At 38.2% G+C, this 21,656-nt stretch overlaps 1 protein-coding gene across 1 annotated transcript in view; it reads right to left on the bottom strand.

Annotated features, from left to right (window-relative positions):
* Sema3e (semaphorin 3E) overlaps window positions 1-21,656 on the bottom strand; it is a 247,879-nt gene that overhangs the window by 103,512 nt on the left and 122,711 nt on the right. Inside the window, exon 2 of the mRNA XM_013350407.2 lies at window positions 10,238-10,398. Within this exon, the coding sequence (XP_013205861.2) occupies window positions 10,238-10,398 (161 nt within the window). The remainder of the gene's footprint in view (window positions 1-10,237; window positions 10,399-21,656) is intronic.

Here is a 21,656-nt window from a genome sequence, read left to right as displayed (position 1 = left end):
TTTTTCAGAAAATCTAAATTGAATTTATTTCTAAATAATGAATTATAACTAACGAATAAAAATTAATTACAGGAAGTATGGTTAGAACTGTTTGAACACCAGACAGGAGGAGCTATGGATTCCTGTGCATGGAAACCAATCTCACTACAGGTGTGGAGCTTCATGGCAGACAACTACAAGCAAGCAGGCCGGAAGTGAAGACTGAACTGCAAGCAAATGAAATGTTGTCTCTTCTGTGTTTACCCTCCTATCAATATTAGATCTTAGCATTGTCAAGTGTGGAATAGACTTCTCAAGACACTGCCGAACGTTCCCCTTAGAGCATTTGGGGATATTTTAGAGACTTTTAGAGAGTATGGCATAGAAATTTTAGCATAGGAGCATTCTCAGATTAAAGCAAATGGAATCAAAAAATTGAAAGCTTTAGAATGAAGAGAAGGTTTAGCATGAAGACTCACTTTCATCTTTCAGTGAAAGCTCAATGTGCCTCATGGATATAACCGACAGAGCTGAATGGTATTCAGTGGATAAAGACTATTATTACATATTTGGGGAAGGGTCATGAACAAAATCATTGGTAAAACAACAGCAATTCCTAAAAACACCCACATATTTCCATTTGAAACACATATTTCTGTTTGAAATATGTTTAAATATATTTAGAACTACACTGATGTGGGATTACCCTCTGTGTGCTGTAAATACAATTGGTTAACGAATAAAGAATCTGCTTTGGCCTGTGATAGGATAGAGTAGAACTAGGTGGGGAAAACTAAGCTGAATGCTGGCAGAAAGAAGGTGGAGTTAATAGACACCATGTAGCCGCCAGGAACAAACATGCTGGAACCTTGCCGGTAAGCCACAGCCATGTGGTGATACACAGATTAATAGAAATGGATTAAATTAAGATGTAAGAGCTAGCCAATAAGAAGATAGAGATAATGAGCCAAGCAGTGATTTAATTAATACAGTTTATGTGAGGTTATTTTGGGGCTGAGCAGTTGGGAACAAGCAAGCATCTTCCTACTACACTACATGATGGGATTACTATTTTCTTTGAGATAGATATAAAGTCTGGATATACATTATAATTACCTAGGTGGACTTAAGAAGTTCTGCTTTTTTTTCCTGACTTCACTCCAGGGCTGGGGTCAGGCTTGGACATTATTTACAAGATCATTAGGTGTTTACAAACATGCAATTAAGTCTGGGATTACTATCATATGTTTAACAGTATCATTTTCTTTGCCAGAAAGTATATACCTAAGAGTTAAGTGTGGGGTAGACTTATCAGAAGGTAGAAAAAATTAACTTTAAGTAAATTAGAAAATTTTTTTAAATAAATATTTTTTTTCTGAATGTGGTTTCGACAATAAATCCAGTAGGATTTACAAGAGAGCAAATTATGATAATTTATGGGGAAGTTCTAGAATTAACAATAAATTTACTTTAATTCCTTCAGCACCTATGTGTATGAGTTACTTTTCTTTTTTGTGGGAGAAACCATCATGACCAGGTCAACTTACAGAAGGAACCGTGTATCTGGGTCTTACAGTTTCGGAAGTATGACCCATCACCATGGTGGATGGGGGGCATGGCTGCAGGCAGGCATGGAAGCAAGCAGTTGAGTGTTCTTATCATGAGGAAGAGCATCCATACTTCCTCTAACAAAACCACACCTCTTAATCCTCTAGTTCCACTAATTGGAAACCAAGTACTCAAATATAGGAATCTACGGAGGTCATTCTCATTAAACCACCACACAATGTTACTTGAGGTACTTATATCTTCATAAAAGAACCTAATAAAGACCTACATGTAGGGGCTATCTTCCCATGTAGATTGACAGCTAAATAGTCAATTTGGATGCAATATGGGAAACAAAAATCAGATTCTTACGGAAAGTTAAGAAAAGGGCAAAGAATCTTCTGCAAATCTAGTAAGGAGGAAGAAATAATTTCAAAAGTGGAGGAGGGAAGAAATTTTGGAGATTTTGGGGGAAATGTGACTGTGTAACAATCAGAGGAACTGAAGGGTAAGGAGAAGTGGTCTGATTGGCTACGTTTTGGTGTGAACAAGCTGAGATTATGTTTAAAAGGCAGGCAAGAGTAGATCCTGAAGAAAATCACCCCAATTTTACTCAGAAACCTCAGAATGTCTTATATTCCACTAATCTTATTTTATCATTTCCTTTGTAATCTATATGATAATTTTTATACCTGTAAGTATGACAAGGCCTTCAACATATGACAGATGGTCGTAGGACCCCAAAACATGAAGAACCCTTATCCAAAAAACATTTTTTGATTTTTATAGAGAGGAGGTATAAAAAAGTATAATGAAAAATAGAAAATAACCAATTGTGATAAAAGGCCAGAAAAGAATGCTTCATATCACATACAAAAGAAGTGTCATCTTATAGAAGAAGAGGGGCAGTTCTAGGTAACAAGGAATGAGGGAGACAGAGCCTCACGAGACTTAGGGTTGGCTACTGACAAGGAGGTTGATGGTTTCAATGTGCCAAATGGAGGTTAGTATTCACTCTCTTCCTTGAGAGATCAGCGAGGCTAATCCATCGTGACACATCCCTGTTGACTGCTGCCTATAGTCACCAAGGGCAGCACTGACCCTTACCCAGGGTCAATAACCAATACTTAGAAGCACATCCTATAGGTCTTTGTAAAGCCCTTAATTTGACCTCACCCTTCTAAGTGCCTCAGATCTTTGTGTTAATTCCTCTGGAACAGCATTAACAAAATTCCTCCTAACTTCACCTTTACTTCTCTAATTAAAACCTGGCCACCCCTTGAGACCACGGGCTCCCATCAGCCATCTCTACTGATGATGTCCTTTTTACTCTGGTGAAGACGTCTTCATTATATTTTTTACCTCTTCTTGTCTAAATTTTCAAGAATTTGCCCAATAAAATCTTAAGATATAGAAGTGAGAAGAAAGCTCTGCTCAGAGGCTCCTATCAATTGCCCCCATCCAATGCTACCCTACTTGGAGATTCCTATCAATCGCCCCCATCCAATGCTACTCTACTTGGAGGTTCCTGTTCATCGCCCCCATCCACTTGCTACTCTCTTGGAGTCATCTCCCATCACCCTTCAGTGTTCTCCCTTCTTACTGGGAAATCTCTGCTTTACAGTCCTGTCTTTCTCTTCACAGATGTGGCTCATCATCCATCACACCGGCCAACTGGTGCCTGATCCTTAGCTGTTTCAATGATCTGATTTTCCAAATCAACCTTGCCCGTGCTCTCTGACTTTATTCTCTGGCTCTGCAGCCTAGTACAGTAACCACCAGCCACAGCTGCTTACAGAGCCTTGAATCAGTGTGTAATCAAGTTTTCTTCTAAGAAAAGAGTTTGCTGACTATCCCCATTCTCCTTGCCATCCTCTTTCCCTTTTCCCCCAGAACTGCTTTATTTTCCTTGTAATGCTTGTATTAAATGCTATTTTATTTTCCTATTATGTGTTCTAAGTTTTACAGTCTATGGTCCATAATATTGTTGTTAGTATTACAATAAAATGAATTAAAATGATTAAAATAGAAATTACAGCTCCAAAGCTATTAATGTACTCTTGAATAGATACATGAATCAAGGAAAGTGTTGAAGCTGGGTGGTTGATGGCACACGCTTTTAATCCCAGCAGTCACAAGGCAGACGGATCTCTTTGAGTTTGAGGCCAACTTGGTCTACAGAGCTAGTTCCAGGACAGTTAGGGCTGTTAAACAGAGAAACGCTGCCTTGGAAAACCAAAAATAAAAAAAAGAAAGAAAAAGGAAAGAATTGATGAATACATGGGCTGTGAAGACAAATGGGGAAATGGAGGTGAGTTTGCAAACAATTGGCAGCTATCTCATGGTGGAGGAAGAATTTGGCAAGGTTTTCTGGGGTCCCATCTTTTATAAGCACCACTTGGGTATCATTAAGTTAATGATTCTACTTCTGCGTAGATTCTTTGGGAGCACTTCTGTGTTTGTGTAGCAGAGGAGGCATTCTAGAATAACTAGTAAGCCCAACACCAGAATCCACCCAGAATCATGTGACATGGAATGATAAAGTATACTCTATTTATATAATGGAAAACATTCCTCAGACCAAAGAGAATAACAAGAATTTATACAGGTTATTAATCGAGTAGCTGAAAACCTCACATGGTCTTTCACCAAAATTAACAAATCTTGTGTACGCAAGAGGACTAATATTTACCTCTTACAAGTGTGTAACAGAGGCTCAGGGAAGTGAAGGGATTCATACAGCATTATAAATGAAGAGCTTCGCAAATCAGAGCTGTGACCCCTGATAGCCATTCCTTCTCTAACAGCAAGGATACAACATAAATGAGGAATAGGATTAAATCTACAAAATGACATTAAGTGAAAATTAAAACAATTGGAAATTATAATGTATTATTATATGTCATTTTTCACAGCTAGTCACCTACACTAATTGATACAGAGTATAGAGAGCATGCAATAAAATCATTTTGAAAACTGAAAACAAGGAAAATTATCTTCTCTTAGCAGAAGATGCATAGAGAAGTAAAACGAAGACAAATATAGTCACCCTCATAACAGAATTGGTGATACCCTCATCTTGAGGTGGTTAGTGATTCTTATTATTGTATTATCTAAGGCCTTGCTTCTCAATCTTTGGGCCATGATCCGTTTGGGGGTTGAACATCCCTTTCATAGAGGTCGTCTATCAGATATCCTGAATACCATTTTTGTGTCATGATCCATAACAGTAGCAAAATTACAGTTATGAAGTAGTATCAAGAATAATCTTATGGTTGGGATCCCTACAACATGAGGAACTATATTAAAGGGTCGCGGCATTAGGAAGGGTGAGAACCACTGCACTAAGGTATCTAGTTACTGATTTACATCTTAAACATATTAAAACTAAAAAATGAAAAAGTAAAATGTGATCATAAAAATAGGCTTTGACTATATTTTCCAAAGTACTTGATGAACAAAACAGAAGGAAGGATGTGTACAATAGGTAGATCCACAGGGAGGCTGGATGGTGGTGGTGGTACTGAATATAGATGAGAAGATTGACTTAGAATAATGCTTTCTCCTGGGGAATAAGAAAATATCTGGAGACATTTATTTTATTATCAAGACCTTGGGGATTATTTGTACATAACCATAACTATTTTCTGTTGTCATAAAGCAACATGATCAAAAGCAGCTTATAAAAAGAAGATACACTTGTGTTTACAGTTCCAGAATGATAAGAATCCATCATGGTGAGAAGTCATACCAGCAGGCAGATATGGTGTCCTGAGCAAGATACTGAGAGATCACATCTTAAGTGCAAGCAGGAAACAGAGAGGAAGGAGAAGGAGGAAGAGGAGGAAGAGAAAGAGAGAGGGAGGGAGGGAGGGAGAGAGAGAGAGAGAGAGAGAGAGAGAGAGAGAGAGAGAGAGAACTGAAATTGGAATGTGGTAGTATGGATAAAAATGGTTCCCATAGACCCATAGGGAGTGTCACTACTGGGAAATGTGGCCTTGTTGGAGCAGATGTGTCTTTGTTGGAAAAAGTCTTTGACTGGGGGTGAGTGGGCTTTGGGATCTCAGATAGTCAAGCCAGGCCCAGTGTGGCATTCTCTGTCTGCTGCCTGGAGATCCGGATATTGAACTCTCAGTTCCTTCTCCAGCACCCTGTCGATCTCCATGCTTCCGTGTACTGCCTTGATAAGAATGAACTAAACCTCTGAACTGTAAGCCAGTCCCAATTATATGCTTTCTTTTCTAAGAGTTTATGAGTTTATGGTGACTCTTCACAATATTAGAAACCCTAACTAAGACACATGTTCTCAGACTCTACCCCAGTGACTCACGACCTCAGTGGGAAACTCAGTGGGAGAGCTTGCTCACATCACCTAGATTTCAGAAGTGAGACCACTGGAGAACTCACCTCATGTGAAGCCCACTCATTTTAAAACAGTCAGTGAAGCATGCCTCCCTCTCATAAGTAGACACAATCGAGCAGGGCTTATTGGGTTGCTAGGAGTTAGATTGCTAATTATTTGGGTGGAACAGGCAGAACAATGGCAGACAAAGAAATGTAAGTAGAACATGCTACCTTAAAGTCAAGTAGTCATAAACCGTAGCACAATTCCATGGGATCTGCCCCTGCTGCAGACCTGACAGCGGCCTATGTAATATTGACAGTTATGTTTGAATTAGCTACATTGAAAAGGCTCCCAAGAATGTGTAAACGTTGGGCCTCACAAAATCAACAGTACAGAGAAGATAGTCAGTCTAATAGTGTTGTAAGTTACTTTCATTGGCATCCTGGCTAGACACACCCTGAAGATCAATAGTCTCATGCCTCTCTATTGCTCCCTCAGAGTTAGTTCATAAAACCCCACCATGCTCTCGGTCCCCTACTCTTATATTATTTTCAGGGATCATTTCCTCCATGAAATCTCATCTTCTGGCCTTAAAGGCCTGAGGGTACAATTAGGGCAAAACAATAAACGAGGAATAGGCAGGAGATCCAATTTTCTCTACTCTGAACGGGAACCTGAAGGGCTGCTGCATCTTGATCTCTCCGTCCCCAGAGGAGACAACAGCTCAGGAAAATGGTTACGCGACTGTGTGCCCTAGGAGGCTGCTCACAACGTCCAGGACCTTCTATCAGATGATGGATCCAGTCCAAAGATTACAGAGTAAGAACCCTGTCTGTAACGCAAATATCGCTCACATTCCAAGAGGCTAAGTTTCAGGGAACATCTTTTAAATTAGAAATTCTATTTTCTTTCTTTAAAAATATTTTATCTTTTGATGGATAGGGGGCGTGTCACATAGTGTGTCTGGAGTTAAGAGATCAACTTTGGGATTCAGTTCTCTTTTTAGATTAGGTACATCAGAGACTGAGTCCATGTTTTCAGACATGCGCAGCAAGAGCTTTCCCCTGCGGTGCTGTCCCCTCAGGCCACATGCTAGCAACGTTAACAGAGATTGATCTGTCTTAATAACATATTGATTCATTTTGCTTTTTCACAATCTCATACATGAAAAAAATGTATTCTAATTCTTTCTCCTAGTCATCTTGCCGCGATCAAGTCCTCTCTTGTCAGCTCTAATACCCCTTTTCCAAGATTAATGACACTTGGTTTGGCTTTGTGACTTTTTAGTCTGTCAAGGGCCACATATGGGCCCAGAATTCCATTGGGGCCTGACAGGGTCACAGGGGGTACCCCACTGAAGTCATTGAGTCCTTCTCTCTCAGAACCTACCAGTGTGGCAAATTGTTCAGCAGCTGGGGGCAGGGTCCCTTGAGTTGCTTATCTGTTGGTGCTTAGATATTAACAGGTACATAATTATGTGGTGATATAAGTATGAATAATTTGTATTAGTATAGATTTTGCTTTATTGATAGAGATTTAAGGTCAATTTTGTTATATGTATATGCATATTTCTGCTCTTGATTAAGGTATTGTGATTGTGTAGTTCATTTAAAATGTAATGTATAATAGGAAATATAGGTTGCTAATGGATAATCATAGATAATAGTAAAGCTTGTAGTCATGTTAGTTAGATTTTCCAGATATATAGAGATATATTTCAGTTAGATAGACATTCTTCATATCTTTCAAAGACTGCAGAATATGGCATTTTAACTGTTTTAATAACTTAGGGCTTTTCATGACAATGAGACACTCTGCTCCTGGCAGCACCAATCTACTTCAAGAGGAAGATGGGCATCAAAGAGGATCCTTACGGAGTTTGATAGCCATTTGGGCAAGAAACTGCTCTTGCCTGGACTATTGCATAAACTGGACACAGAGAACCCACAGAGAGAGGACTACTGAACTTGCCTAAAGGTGAAATGATCTTTCGGGTTCCTGATTCATGAAGGAGCCTGCGAGACATTCTGCAGGACACAACAGATAGTGACTGAACTGACTTTGAAATGTCCTGCTTCATGGAAATGTCTCTGGATACCATGGGCCTGTAGGCTGAAGATGGATGCCCCAACGGTACAGAGGAACTTTGGGTGACTGTCCAGTCAGCAAAATGTCTCTGTCATTTCTAGAGTTTTGGATTTCTTGTTTACTTAGGTAATATTATATTCTTCTGGAGACTTTGATAAACTTGAAGAATGGTTAGTTATAGTTTTCCATTGTTATGATAAAAGATAAGGTAGATATAAATATTGTAACTGTAATTCTTGCTTAATAACTGTTTTGTTATATGTAATTTTGCTATGTTAAGTTAAAGCCTTCCTTTTTTTTTGTTTAAACAGAAAAAGGGGAAGTGATGTGGGAGTGTCATATATCAATCTGTTGATTTCATTGGTTAAGCAATAAAGAAACTGCTTGACTGGCCCTCATAGGTTAAAACATAGGTGGGGGGAATAAACAGAACAGAATGCTGGGAGGAAGAGGAAGTGAGGTAAGATGCCTCAGACAGAGACACCATGCTCCCGGCTCCTGGGCAAACGCGGGGATAGCTCTGCTCTCTGAGGCACACGCGATGAAGCTCTGACCCAGGATGGATGTAGGCTAGAATATCCCTGGTAAGCCACCTCGTGGGCTACACTAGAAATGGGCTAGTCCAGGTGCGAGAGTTAGCCGAGAAGAGGCTAGATAGAAATGGGCCAAGCAGTGTTTAAATGAATACAGTGTCCGTGTAATTATTTCGGGGCATAAGCCAGCCAGGCGGCCGGGGTGCTGGGGACGCAGCCCCGCCGCTCCCTATTACTACTACAATGTGGTCTAATTTATTTATTCATTCATTTATTTATTTATTTATTTATTGCCTCTAGGTTACCTATTCCATCACAGAAAAGCTGAGTAAATTGACATTACTACTGAGAGTGACTTGGAAAGAGAGTTTTAGATGTGAAAGAGGCCATCCAATCAGTGAGGGAATAATCCATAGACCTTAACTGGTGGTCATGTACATATGTCTGCATTCATGTAGAAAATCACTAGAAGAGAGATGTCAGTGTGCTTATTTGAAGCCAAATGAAGACCATTGGGTATCCAACAGAAGTAGTCAGCTCTGAAGTAATATACATAAGAGTAACTTTATATGGATTGAGCAACTGTATTTACGTATCTATATGTATTTATATGTGTGTGTATCATGCATAAAGTCATTGGTTCAATTAATGACTTTTCCCCCCTTCTTTCCCTGCAAATATGAAAAACCAACATTGTTTAACTAAAATCAGTTACAGCAACGACTTTATTTCAATTAAGTTCCTTCCAAATTTGAAAGCAGTAGATGCAATGTCTTCCCAAAAGTTAGCAGATGCGACACAAATTTAAACACACTTCTATGCATGGGCAGCAAGTGGTATATGGATGCTGACTTTCTTATTTGTAGGAGAGTGAGGATGGCTGTGGCGGAAGCAGGGACCTTATGAGTACTAATTACATGCTCCCTACTAAGCTCTAGCCCAGCTCTTGTGCATGAATTTTACACAAAAATAAAACAACAAGATCCAGCAGAAACAGAAAACATTTTTAAACTATTTCCTCTAGAGATTAGGATTTGGCAAAGACTGGGCAATGCTGTATTTTGTCATATTTTTAAAGAATTTTGAATTTGAATAAAGGAATTTTGGCTCATTTTGATGACCATCAAAATAAAGCACAAACAAAGTGCATTTTTTCATACCTACACAATGCCACAAATCTACAACCTAAATTTCTTCCTATCTCATGTAAAATTGATTTGACTCCAAGGAACGTAACCTGATTCTGTCTTGTATACACCGTTTTCCTTCTCATCATCAACCATTTTCAATACTGCTTTTACTTTAATAATGCACTTTCCAGCAAGCTTGGGGAGCATCCATCCCAGTTAATAATATTACCAAGAAAAGTACATGAGGCAGTTATGCTGATATTACAGGTCCATATTTGGATGCTGGAACAATACAGCCCAGAGGCACGGCTATTAATCCAGGACTCTCTAACTCAGGTCTCCACACAGTGGGTGGGTATGGTGACCAAAGTAAGAACATCAAATCACAAGGAAAGTGTCTCTGCAAATCCTGGTATCAGTGACAAGCCAGAAAAGTTCATACACAAGGCTTTAAATTTTTCCCCAAATTGTTTCCTTTTTAATGATGACTTTGTTTCAATTAAGTAATCTTTCCAAATTTGAAAGCGATAGATGCAATAGGAAAAATGTCAGGAAACACGCTTGCAATTCCACCCCTCTTTCATTCCCTCTTCAAAGAGCTGGTGCTTCCATACCTCTCTGTAGTTATCACTGATTCGTTCCAAGTTCAGGGAATAGACAAGGTCCCTGCCACCCACGAAGAGCCGTTCTTGGTACTCATCCAGCAGCATTGTGTGGAGATCAAGAAATCCCAGGGGACTTTGAAATATGGATGTCCTGTTCAGGTCCAAGAGTTCTGCAATGCAAACAGAGGTCTATACTAAGTACATGAGAACACATTAACACTCTTCTCAAACACAGGATTTTATGTTTGCTTCATATATATGAGGCCTTAAATTGAATTATTCAGAGAAGATTAGAAATATCCAGTATCCATGTGGACTTTGTCCTGCATCTTCCAGTACTGTGATGTAAATAATGTGATGATACCCAGATCCTTTCTACAGGACAGTTTTTAGTTATAACCTAAGCACATTATTCCTTATTCTTTGAGTCTTCTCTAAATTCTTTTGATACCCAATGTGAAGTAAATGCTTTGCGAAGTTATTACAATGTAATAATAATAATAATAATAATAATAATAATAATAATAATAATAATAATAATAATCAACTTGTTTGAGGAATAATGAGAAAAGTACTGGTATGTCCAGGATAGGTATAACACTTTAAAAACCTGTATGTCCATAATGGAACTGTGGAAGCAATAACCACAGATATAAGAGAGTAACTAATTGTATAGTCACAATATATTTTAATGTGTGAGCATTCACATGTTTATCAATTTATTAATCTGAATATTTAAATAAAACTTGGGGTGTGAGGCACATTTTCTCTGATTTTAAAATATGGACAAAATCATGAACAATAGTTATGATATAACGCAATGTTAAAAGTTCATTTTAAATCTTCCTTTGTGTACATAAAGCACTCGCAAGTGCATCTATTTAGTTCTAATAGACACCAACTCAGGAAAACCACCTAAAACTGATATTGAAAATCATATCCAAAAATCAAACTGAAAAACCCTGGCAACAATCAAGTTCATAATCACAGCTATGATTACTCATGAAAATCATTTGGGATCTGCTTTCCACTATTGTGATTCAGGCTATCTTCGGGCATTCGTGTCTGGGTTAGGAATTACAAACAATATCTTTGGAACATATATATTAAATTTAAGAAATCAGAATCTGGCAAAGTCTCCTGTGTATGTTTCCTTGGTAGAGGCAGGATCTCTAATTTCGTAAGTCGGTTTAGTACTTAGGGCTTGGAAATTGATATATGAGAGCTTTGGAGGATAAGGAGGAATATTGGTTGAGTATGGAAGAACGGCTGAGGTCTCCTTGGGAAACAGTGAGCAGAGGAACTTGTCGGCGCAGTTAATTCCAAAACTGCACGGAGAGTGTGGGGAATGTTGAACAGGACACTACAGCACAAGCAGTCAAGGGAAGCATGAGAAACATCCAACATCTTCCAACATGATGAAATCTCATTTCTGCACTATTAAGAATAAGGGTTGAGAGTTCAAAGCCTGCTTGGGTTACTAAGTGAGATTTGTTTCAAATAAACACAACAAAAAACAACAGAGTGAAAAAGAGAGTGTTCTTTAACTGGCCTTTCCGCTGCAGTCTTGGGTGCTCAGAACTCCGTGGAGTAGAATTTCCTTTAGATCTCTGGTTTAAATCAGGCAATACTGTGAGCATTCAACTATCCCGGGTGTACATCACATTTGAGATACTGAACCACTGGGCCTAAGTAAAAAATCTGAGACTAAATCTTAAGGGTAGGCCTGAAGGAATACCGGGTATTTTGGGGGGAAAGGAGGCAAGCTGGAATTAGAGAGAGATTAGAGAGAGCCCCTCGAATTCCAGAAGAAAAAGAAAAGTCACAGTTAATATTGTTTAGGTTCAAAGTCATACAGTCACACTTACTGGACATTCACAAATTAGAAGATGGTGTTTTAGGATTTGATATCATCTGAGATGCCGGGAGCAAAGCTCTCGGTTTCCCTTATGCTTCAGTCCTCATAAAAGAGAACTATGGTTTCAGGTGAGCCCTGCTCAGTGGAATCTTCTCTGGAAAACTTTCCCTAGGTAGTCTGATAATTTGCTGAGGTTTTCCACTTTCTATGCATAATACAATATTTATCTTAAATGGATAAGTCTGGTCAAAGAATGGCCACATATTAGCAAGAACACTTTTTATATGATTGAGTTGCCAAAAACAGTAAGATGCAAAACTCAAGAAATTAAATTTCTTAGAAAATTAACAAACTGTGTGAAAGATTCTAATGTGAGGTTCCTTGACTGAAAGAGAGTTTAATAGGAAAAGCCAGGGTTGCTTACTGAAAATGTGGAATTGGGATGAGAACCAAAGAGGCCGTAGCATGAGTGAAGTCCGTCTGTGGAGATTGGTGCCTGCTTTTTGATGAGCTCATTTCCACATTACCCATCTTGACATATAAGATAGCTATCAACTTCTACTTGCTACCCGGCTTCCACTTCTGTCAAACTCATTATAATTCTAAAAGACTAAAGGTTCTTATTTATTTGGCAATTGTAACAGATGCTATTTATGGATTCACCAATCATCTTTTACTTCAATGATTTAAACTCTTTTCCGACCCATTCTGTCTACAGCCCGATAGGACCCAAAAGATATAAGGATCACTCATGTTAGTGTGGATGGAGACTGGACAAAGCAAATAAAAAGAACTAGAGTGTGCATGAGCCCGTGCAAATTATGAACACACTAATTTTCAATGACTTTTTTTTTTCATGAGCTACCGTATTGCAATAGTTTAAATGATCATTTCCTTCATTTTATTTTGAAAACCTCAGGCAACCCCAAATTTCCTGACTCTAATAGGTTAATGCTATCACAAGAAGAAAACACCCACGTTACCTATTACAACATGATAATCACAGTACAGCACGCATGCGCATTAAAACAGAATTCCTATATCCAGAATCTGGAGAAACAAATTTTTAGTTGTGAGTTTGATCTTAGTTGCCTGGGTAACTTTGGACAGCCTTTAAACCTTTTTGAATTGTATTCCTCTATGTTAATCCTTTTCTGCCTTTATATTTTTTTAATTGATTAACTCAATTGCGTTTTCATGGTGAGGGGGAAAACAGAGTATAAAAAATAAGCCGAACTTGTCACTGAATTAATAAAGTTCCATGCGTAATGTTTTGCTTTAAAAGGGATGGTATGTTTAATAAATAAAGACTAGTTATTTTCCTGTATTGAACCTTGTTTAAAGAGAAATATTTAAACTATTTGTCTTATTTTTATCATTTAAATGCCTATATGATGAGATCATTTTTTTTTCTTTTTGTTAGTTACAAAAAATTAGAGATTATTTATCCTGACTCATTCATATGGTCTCAGGAGACATGGTGGCCAAAATATTTATGGTACCTAAAACTGAATGTCACTACCAATCTTAGGCAACAAGTCCAATAATTTCATTTTATTTTACTTATGCAGATGTTTTCCATAATAATTGCAAAGCGATTTTTATATTTAAAAATTAAAGGATTAAGTATAATGTACTTTAAAGGTTTTTACATTTAGGAGAGCTTAAGTGCTTCAAATGCTTCTGCTGCTCCTTAAGAGAATGACCCACATGACAGAGCAGTATCAACTGTGGCTCTCTAGGCAGTGCAGGCTTGTCAGTAGATGTACTATCTCAGAATCATAACAATAAGCGTACCATATCCCTATAGCACTTTCTATTTTCCCAAGCAACCCCCCTGATTTCCTATCATTAATCTGCTAATGTTTTTACCAGGCCTTAGCTGTCCTGCCCAATAGGAAGTCATGCATAGTCATCTTTGGTTTAGTCAGGAAAGGTTTACAGTATTGATTACAGGTGAGGATGTGTGCTATAGATGTATGTCTGTGACAAGGGACACATTATTTATAGTCCTTTCCTTAATGAACTGTGCTTTGAAAGGGACGTGTTTATTTGATTTTATATTTATTCTATGTTAACTTCACTTTTACTTAATTCACTTTGTTAACTTACTTCTTCCCCAGAAGGATCTGAAACTCCCCAAACAGATAATCTCAATTAAATTAAAAAATACATACTTTAGAAGAATTAGGGTAAGCGGAAAACAATTTAAAAAGAGACAGTTGAAATTAATGTAACTTAAATATTCCTCTAGCACTTGACACATTGCTAAATCATCTCCTCAAATTGACCTCAAGCTCACCTATACCCAAAGAAAAAGCCAGGGCAGAATAATCGGCAGCAAAGTGAAATCATGTGCATGGGAGCATCACAGTGCCAAGGATCAACAGAAATTTCTCTTAAGGTTATCTGAAGAGGAATGCTCAAAACACCACAGTGACCTCTGCTACCACGCCAAAATTATTGCAATAATTAGAGTCCTCAATGAAAAACAATTGGTTTGTATCAAAATTCAGCCCTACAAAAGTAAGTATGCGGTCACAGATGACCATGATATTCAGGACAATAACTGCTGGAGGAATAGAAAATAAATTAGGTAATGTGAATCTAGTGCAGAAAGTTAGGTCTTGTAATTAAAAAATGAAGAGAAGACCATATAATTGATCTCTGAGGAAATGTTCCATCTTAGTTTCTTCCTTCCTTCCTACCTTCCTTCCTTCCTTCCACCCCCCTCTTTTTTTTAAAAATGTCATTGCTTCAGTGTACTGTTGCTGAGGTTTCTTCATTAATTTCCTCATGGTCAAATATGCCTGTTGGCCCCCTGTTGAGTGATACTCCTTATTGTACAATAATCCATCTATTCATAATGTAACCGGCTCATCAGTGTTTCCATTTTATACATAGCTGGCTTCTTGCAGATTGCTTTATCATCCTAGATGGCACCAACTGCTTATCTGTAGTTATGTGTAGAATCATGTGATAGACAGTGTGGTCCCTATAGTTAAATGACACCAGAGCAGTCACCACGAAGGCTCTGCTCCAATTGTACAGGCAAACCTACTCAATGTCAGATGTCGTATAGTCTGCATTTCTACTCGACTGAAAAAATTGACTTGATGTTTATAGACAGTCAATAGAATGTTATTAAATGTTGGAGAACAAACATCTGCTGAAGTTGAAATTGTACTTATCTTTTATTGATTTGAGCTATCTTCTCTGTACTACCTACCAACTGGCTTGTCAGAGCTGTTGACCCTTCTGGAGAGATAAAAAAGGCCTGATTCCCATATCCTGTCTCTCTACTTCATCCACATGTATTTGCTAAAAGTTGAAATATTTTGGACTTGTAAAATAGGTATTCTAAACATAAATCAGTCAACAATTAAAGTGTAAAGTTTGGTAAAGACCCCAAAAATAATTACTAGAATTTAAAGAAAATGTTTATATGAAACACAAGAAAATTTTTTATATTCAAGCAATTAAATTTGTGGTATTTTTAGTATGTTGAAGATACTATTTTAATGAAAGTATTATTGCTTGTGTTTTAATAATGACATTATGAATAGTTGAATATAATCAATCTTACTAAGAAATTAGCATAAAATATCAATCTTCACAGAATTTTAAAAATTAAAAACTAATGAAAATATGACTTCTAAAATTTCATAGAACATTTCTATTTAATTCAAATTTTCTATAATGAACATAAGTCAATTAATTAAATTCAGATTTATATATCACAAGTAAAAGAGAAAGACATATAAAATGCTTTCATTTTTGCAATGAAATGTCTTCATACTAGAAGGCTTGACTGTCAATGTAATAATAAAAGTAGATACATATTAATTGTATAGTCATGTGTGATTTACTAAGGGCCAAATAAATATTATTTCATTTAATCAACATAACTGCCTCTCAGAAAAACTCTACTTTCTATGTGTGAAAAATGGGAAATTATAGTAATTCAGTACATAGCTTGGGTTGTTTGGATGGTTTTGGTACAACATTTGACCAAGAAAAGTTGATTGAAAAGTTTTAAAATATAATATATATATATATATACATACATATTCCTATCTATTCTATATGAATGTTTATGATGTAACATTAATTAAAGAAAAAAGAGATCATAAATTTGAAAGAGAGCCAAGAGGGTATATTGGGGTTAGAATGGAAAGAAGGAAAGGGGGAAAAGATATGCTCATATAATAATCTCAAAAAATTAAAAAATACAGACTTAGAAATGCAAATGAAATCATCACTGTGAATTCAAACAACTCAGTCACTCCATTTTGTTCTCAACACCAAGAAGCAAAATGATTGTTGGAATTGTTAAAAGTTTGTTCTTTGTTAACAATGAGCCGATGTATGATACATAAAATGTGTATTTTAAAGTTTACTGAGAAAACACCTGTATGACGGGATTCTATTGCCTCGGTAACAGAAGGGTTTTGTCAGAGCTCACAGAGAGTGCCAGTTAGAGTGGAAGCTCCCCCTGAGTTTGACGTTTTGATTTGATTTAGTTAAAATAGAAACACAACAGAAAAATTCAGCTTAATATCAATTTTATCTTTAATTTGCATTTTCAGGCAGTCCCATAACGATATGGGGGGTTTTTACATGACTTTTATCTAACAGTTAATGACATATCCAGTTTTATATATTTTATTATTTTACAAAATGCATTAAGCTTTTCTTATTTAGCTACAGAGTTTCAAAGCCTTCTTTGGTGCCGTACCAAGGCAGGCAAAGTACTGGCAAGGCGGGGCTCCCCTGCTCCTTAAGGACGTTTCTCTCTAATCTTAACCTCAGATATGCCATGGAGTTGGCATGTTTACCAAGCAGTGGCTAGTTTCTTTATCCCTTCCAGGCACTTGAAGCTGTCTGGAGGAAAGCAACAACATATACAGGAAGAAGGGGACAAAGGGACTCAAATCCCAGTCAATCCCCACAAAATGCTATAAATAATGGCCAGTGCTGACTCGGGGAGACAGTGACATCTTGAGTTCTTTCTACCCTAAAAATAACACGAACCACTTGGGGAGAGAAGGACAAAGAAACAAGACAGAACGAAATGTACCAACTCCGAGTTCCTCCGGAAACGTTCTAAAGAGGGAACTAATTATTATAGCGAGGCTGCATGCTAATTATCAGCTGTCAATGAAGATTTGCACAGAGGATTTAGTCATTTCCTCTCGGGCCTTTCTCGTTAACCTGAAGGGCTCACGGTGTTAAACCTCGCTGACATCGATATATTAAAGCAAAGTTCTCTCCGGTTACAACGGACTCAGGTGCTGCCTTTCTGTGTGTAAGACAGCAAGATGCAGGAGCTGAGCCCTCGTATTATCTAACCCACAAATTTAAATAGACTTGCTTCCTTCTTAAATACACACTTCTTGTTCCACTGTTAACCACCAAGGAAGAACTTGATGCAACTTAGTTCTGTAATGAAACAAGTCATTATTTTCCAAATCAATGAGTTTCTTCAGTGTCTCCTGAAGTTTATCCGACCGAAGTCATGATTAACACAAATAAAATGTGGCAATAGTCACTAAAAATTTCCAACTTCACAGCTAAAATGGAAACTATGTCTCGCATCATGCTTTGATGATTTTGACAGACATGGCAGCTGACTGCTAACTGCAGTAATAATGTTGGAAATGATTGAGTTCTAAAAGGCAGAAGGAATTGGGATGTTGAGAATGTAGCTTATTGACACAACATTTGTTTTGCATGTATGCATCCCAAGTAGTACAAAAAGCCAAAATACTAGCAACTAACTTTTTAAACAATGTGAACATGGGATTGCCGTGATTCTAACCTTTCATGCATTCATTGAATATTTAAATTCTGTGTCCCAAGTCAATGGTGGCAGCAGGGCCCTGCAGCAGACTAAACTTTCAATTATTTACTACTTTCAAAGACAATGAAATAAGAGTAGACAGTAAATAGCGTTTTCTTTCTTAAAGGTCAAAAGATAATTCTGAATTTAAAATTCCTTGAGCCATTTTACATACATGATAATTATATAGTAGTTTATGTGATTTTTTTTTTTTTTTGGTCTCTGAATTCTGTGACAAAGAAGCCACTGGATACATGTTTACATAAAATCACTGTCTATCTATGAATTAAACATGTATACAAATGCGTGAATTTAAATCATTCATCTGAACAAGACCAAGCGATATAGTTAATATTCCTGAAACATACATCAATTATTTAAGTTGGTATTTAAGAATACCATCTCTATATTTAATTCTGACTATATTTTATCTCAGCAAAGACCAAAATGAAGGACCCATATGGAAACAGCTTCTTGAAGTGCACCTGGCGTTGGTCATCGCAGTGCTCTAGACTGAGATCCGGGAAGGTGCGCCCATGTTCCTTGAGGACCTTGTATCTATGGTATTCTACTCTAAACTTGGAAGGAATGAGTTCCAAGTACTCTAATAGTATGAACAGATTTCCTGAAAATACTGATTAGTCTTGGAAGTGCATAATCCAGGTCAGAAAGGAGCAATAGAGGATAAAGGGAGGCGTGGAGATGGTTCTGTATGGAGCAGATGGCGAGAATGGGAGAAAACAAAGCAGCAGGCATCGTGGAGACAGAATCTGAAGGGCTCAGTGGATGAGAGAAGGGGTCAATAGACATTTTTAAAAGTGTCCAACCTCTGGGATAAAACCGGATTTACATAGCGGACAATGAGGACTACTGAGAACTCAAGAACAATGGCAGTGGGTTTTTGATCCTACTGCACATACTGGCTTTGGGGGAGCCTAGGCAGTTTGGACACTCAACTTACTAAACCTGGATGGAGGTGGGCGGTCCTTGGACTTCCCACAGGTCAGGGAACCCTGATTGCTCTTCGAGCTGATGAGGGAGAGGGACTTGATCGGGGGAGGGGGAGGGAGGTGGGGAACCCTGATTGCTCTTCGAGCTGATGAGGGAGAGGGACTTGATCGGGGGAGGGGGAGGGAATTGGGAGGCAGTGGCAGGGAGGAGGCAGAAATCCTTAATGAATAAATAAATTTAAAAAAAGACAAAAAAAAAAGTGTCCAACCTCTCTACGCTTGAAAACTACTTACTTCAAGATACCACCTTACCCAATTCGTGAAGAAATGTACCAACAAATACTGTCAAGTATGTGGGGGAGCAAAACCATTATTTACTGCTGGCGGCAGCGTAAACTGATAGGGACGTTAAAGAAGTTAATAATTAATTTTTATATAAGTTTAAATTTTATTAACATAAAAATAAAAATAGAACTACAGTTGTAATCTAATTATACCTCTCCTTGGCACATACCCGAAGAATTCCATATCAAACCACAAAGATAATTGCATATCCACGTTTATTGCTATTGTAAACTATAAGCAGCCTAAATAATAAGCAGTAACAGATGAATGGAACTGAGGAAATGTAGCATATATATGTGCATATGTATATGTAGCATATATATGCTACATTTATATATACATATATACTGTACTCAGTTGTAAAGAAAATGAAATTATGATATTTCCAGTATGGTGGGTCAAGTGTGGATCCTATGCTTGATGTGTGTGTACATGTATATGTCTATAAATTCATGCAAATGAGTCAAAACAAACAAAAAGTCTATTGCTATGTACAGAACGGCTATAACTCGGAGACACCTTAACTAAAACTACATTGACTAGAGTTTAAGTACTTTTCTTTTTCCTGATCTGCCCTGGGTTATATAATTTTATTTTCAATTTATCTTCTAGAAGAAATTAAACAGGTTGTCATACACCTTGGAGTGCTCTGTCTTAATTTTGTGTGATTTTTTCCATCCCTGTACACATTGCCTGCTGTTCCATTGATTGGGTCATAACTAAGGGACCGGATCTTCAAACTCTTATATTTCACATAGATCACAGATGAGAAATAAAAGAACGTGTTTCCTTAAAAGGCAACATTTCCATTCTGACAGTGCTAGAATGGTTTTTTTAATGTGATATTTCCTTACTTCCGTAAGTAAATTGATTTTCTCCTCAATTTTACTTTTTAAGTAGCAATTATTATCAGGCATAATCAACCTATTCAGCAATAAATACTTTAAAAGCATACTGTGTCAGTAAAGACTTAACCACAAAATGATCTGGCTATGAAGGCAAACAAGGAAGATTCTCAGCTTCTGGGACATTATACTAGACACACAAGTTCAGTTCTGGCACTAACTGGCAACAAGAAAGGCAGAGTCAGATCCACAACAGACCCTCCTTCCTCAACATGAAAGGAAAAATGACCCAAAGTCCACATTTAACCTACCCTTGACAATTCTTTGTTTCCTGGACTCAACGGGAGTTCCAGAAGTCTAAGGAAAAATATACAGAAAGATGATAATCAAAACGTAGATTCAGGAAGTTCGGAACAGATGTGAAAAGCTTTAGCATCGTCTATAGTCAGTATTTTATGCTTTTTGTGAGAAAACTTAGAATTTTAGAACATTTTCTCTGTGCGGAAGGGAGAAAGCCCTGAAGTGAGAGCCTCAGTGAAAATGTGCTGACTCGGAAACCATGACATAAAGAGTCTATCTCCGACAACCCTCCCCCCCATCCTCAAGTCTAGTCCAATGGGCGTGGCCAAGACACTCCCTACCCAGTCAGGTGCTCAGAGGGGATTCAAAGCTTTGCTTAGAGTCCTGGAGCAAAAATATTGACTTTGCAGAACTTGCCGAGCACAGTTTTACCCTGTCTATGCTCACAGCCTCCTGCTTCAGAGAAGCAGTTCCTCCCACGGTGATCTAGCCTGCCTCATCGTTCAGCTGTATCTAACAACCCTGCCTCCATGTTCTATTGTATGCAGGAACCCTGTCCACCCCTTCATCTGTGTATAACATGCAAGCTGAGCGTCGGTGCTGATGTGTAGTAGTCATGAATTCCGGCCATCATCAATGGGCACAGGAGTAGAGACAATGCCAGTGGCTCCAGGGCAGGGATGAGAAGCACCAACACAGAGCCACAGTGGCCTGTCACTTTGCATGGAACAGTGTGGGGCTTGCCAATCTTGTTACCCCAGGAGCCTCTGCACACAGGAATGATGGAACTCTTGGCCAAGATGTTGGCCCCTCAGAAGGCAGTGGATACCTCCTTGGGGCACTTAACACCAAGACCAACATGACCGTTGTAGTCCAACCTGTTACCCTGGCAAGCCCGAGTCTGCTTCTGCAAGGGCATCGATCTTTAGAATCTCACCCTTTAGGGACACACCCAAGAGATTTACTAATGGGCAGGGAGAACAGGTAGCTCTCCTACAAGGACTTGATCTTCATGTCTTCAACCAGTGACCCAGCTTGATGACAGGGATTCTTTCCTTGCCTTTGGCTTTACCTTCACAAGTCCTGCAGGCTTGACCACAACCAGGGCCTGTAAAAACTCTGCCCGATCCTCTAAAAAAGTCCGACACTGTCTGCTAATCCTGCGCCCTGGGTCCTCAAGGCCCTCCCTCTGCACCTACATCATCCGCCATTTGGTATTTTCTAAAAGAATAGAAAGGAGGAAAAGAAGAAGAAGAAGGAGGAAGAGGAGGAGGAGGAGGAGGAGGAG

This window comes from Microtus ochrogaster, chromosome 26 (assembly GCF_000317375.1).
Source record: "Microtus ochrogaster isolate Prairie Vole_2 chromosome 26, MicOch1.0, whole genome shotgun sequence".
NCBI classification, from domain to species: Eukaryota; Metazoa; Chordata; class Mammalia; order Rodentia; family Cricetidae; genus Microtus; species Microtus ochrogaster.
Note: the sequence above shows the minus strand (reverse complement) of the source record. Positions and strands in the feature narration are given on the sequence as shown.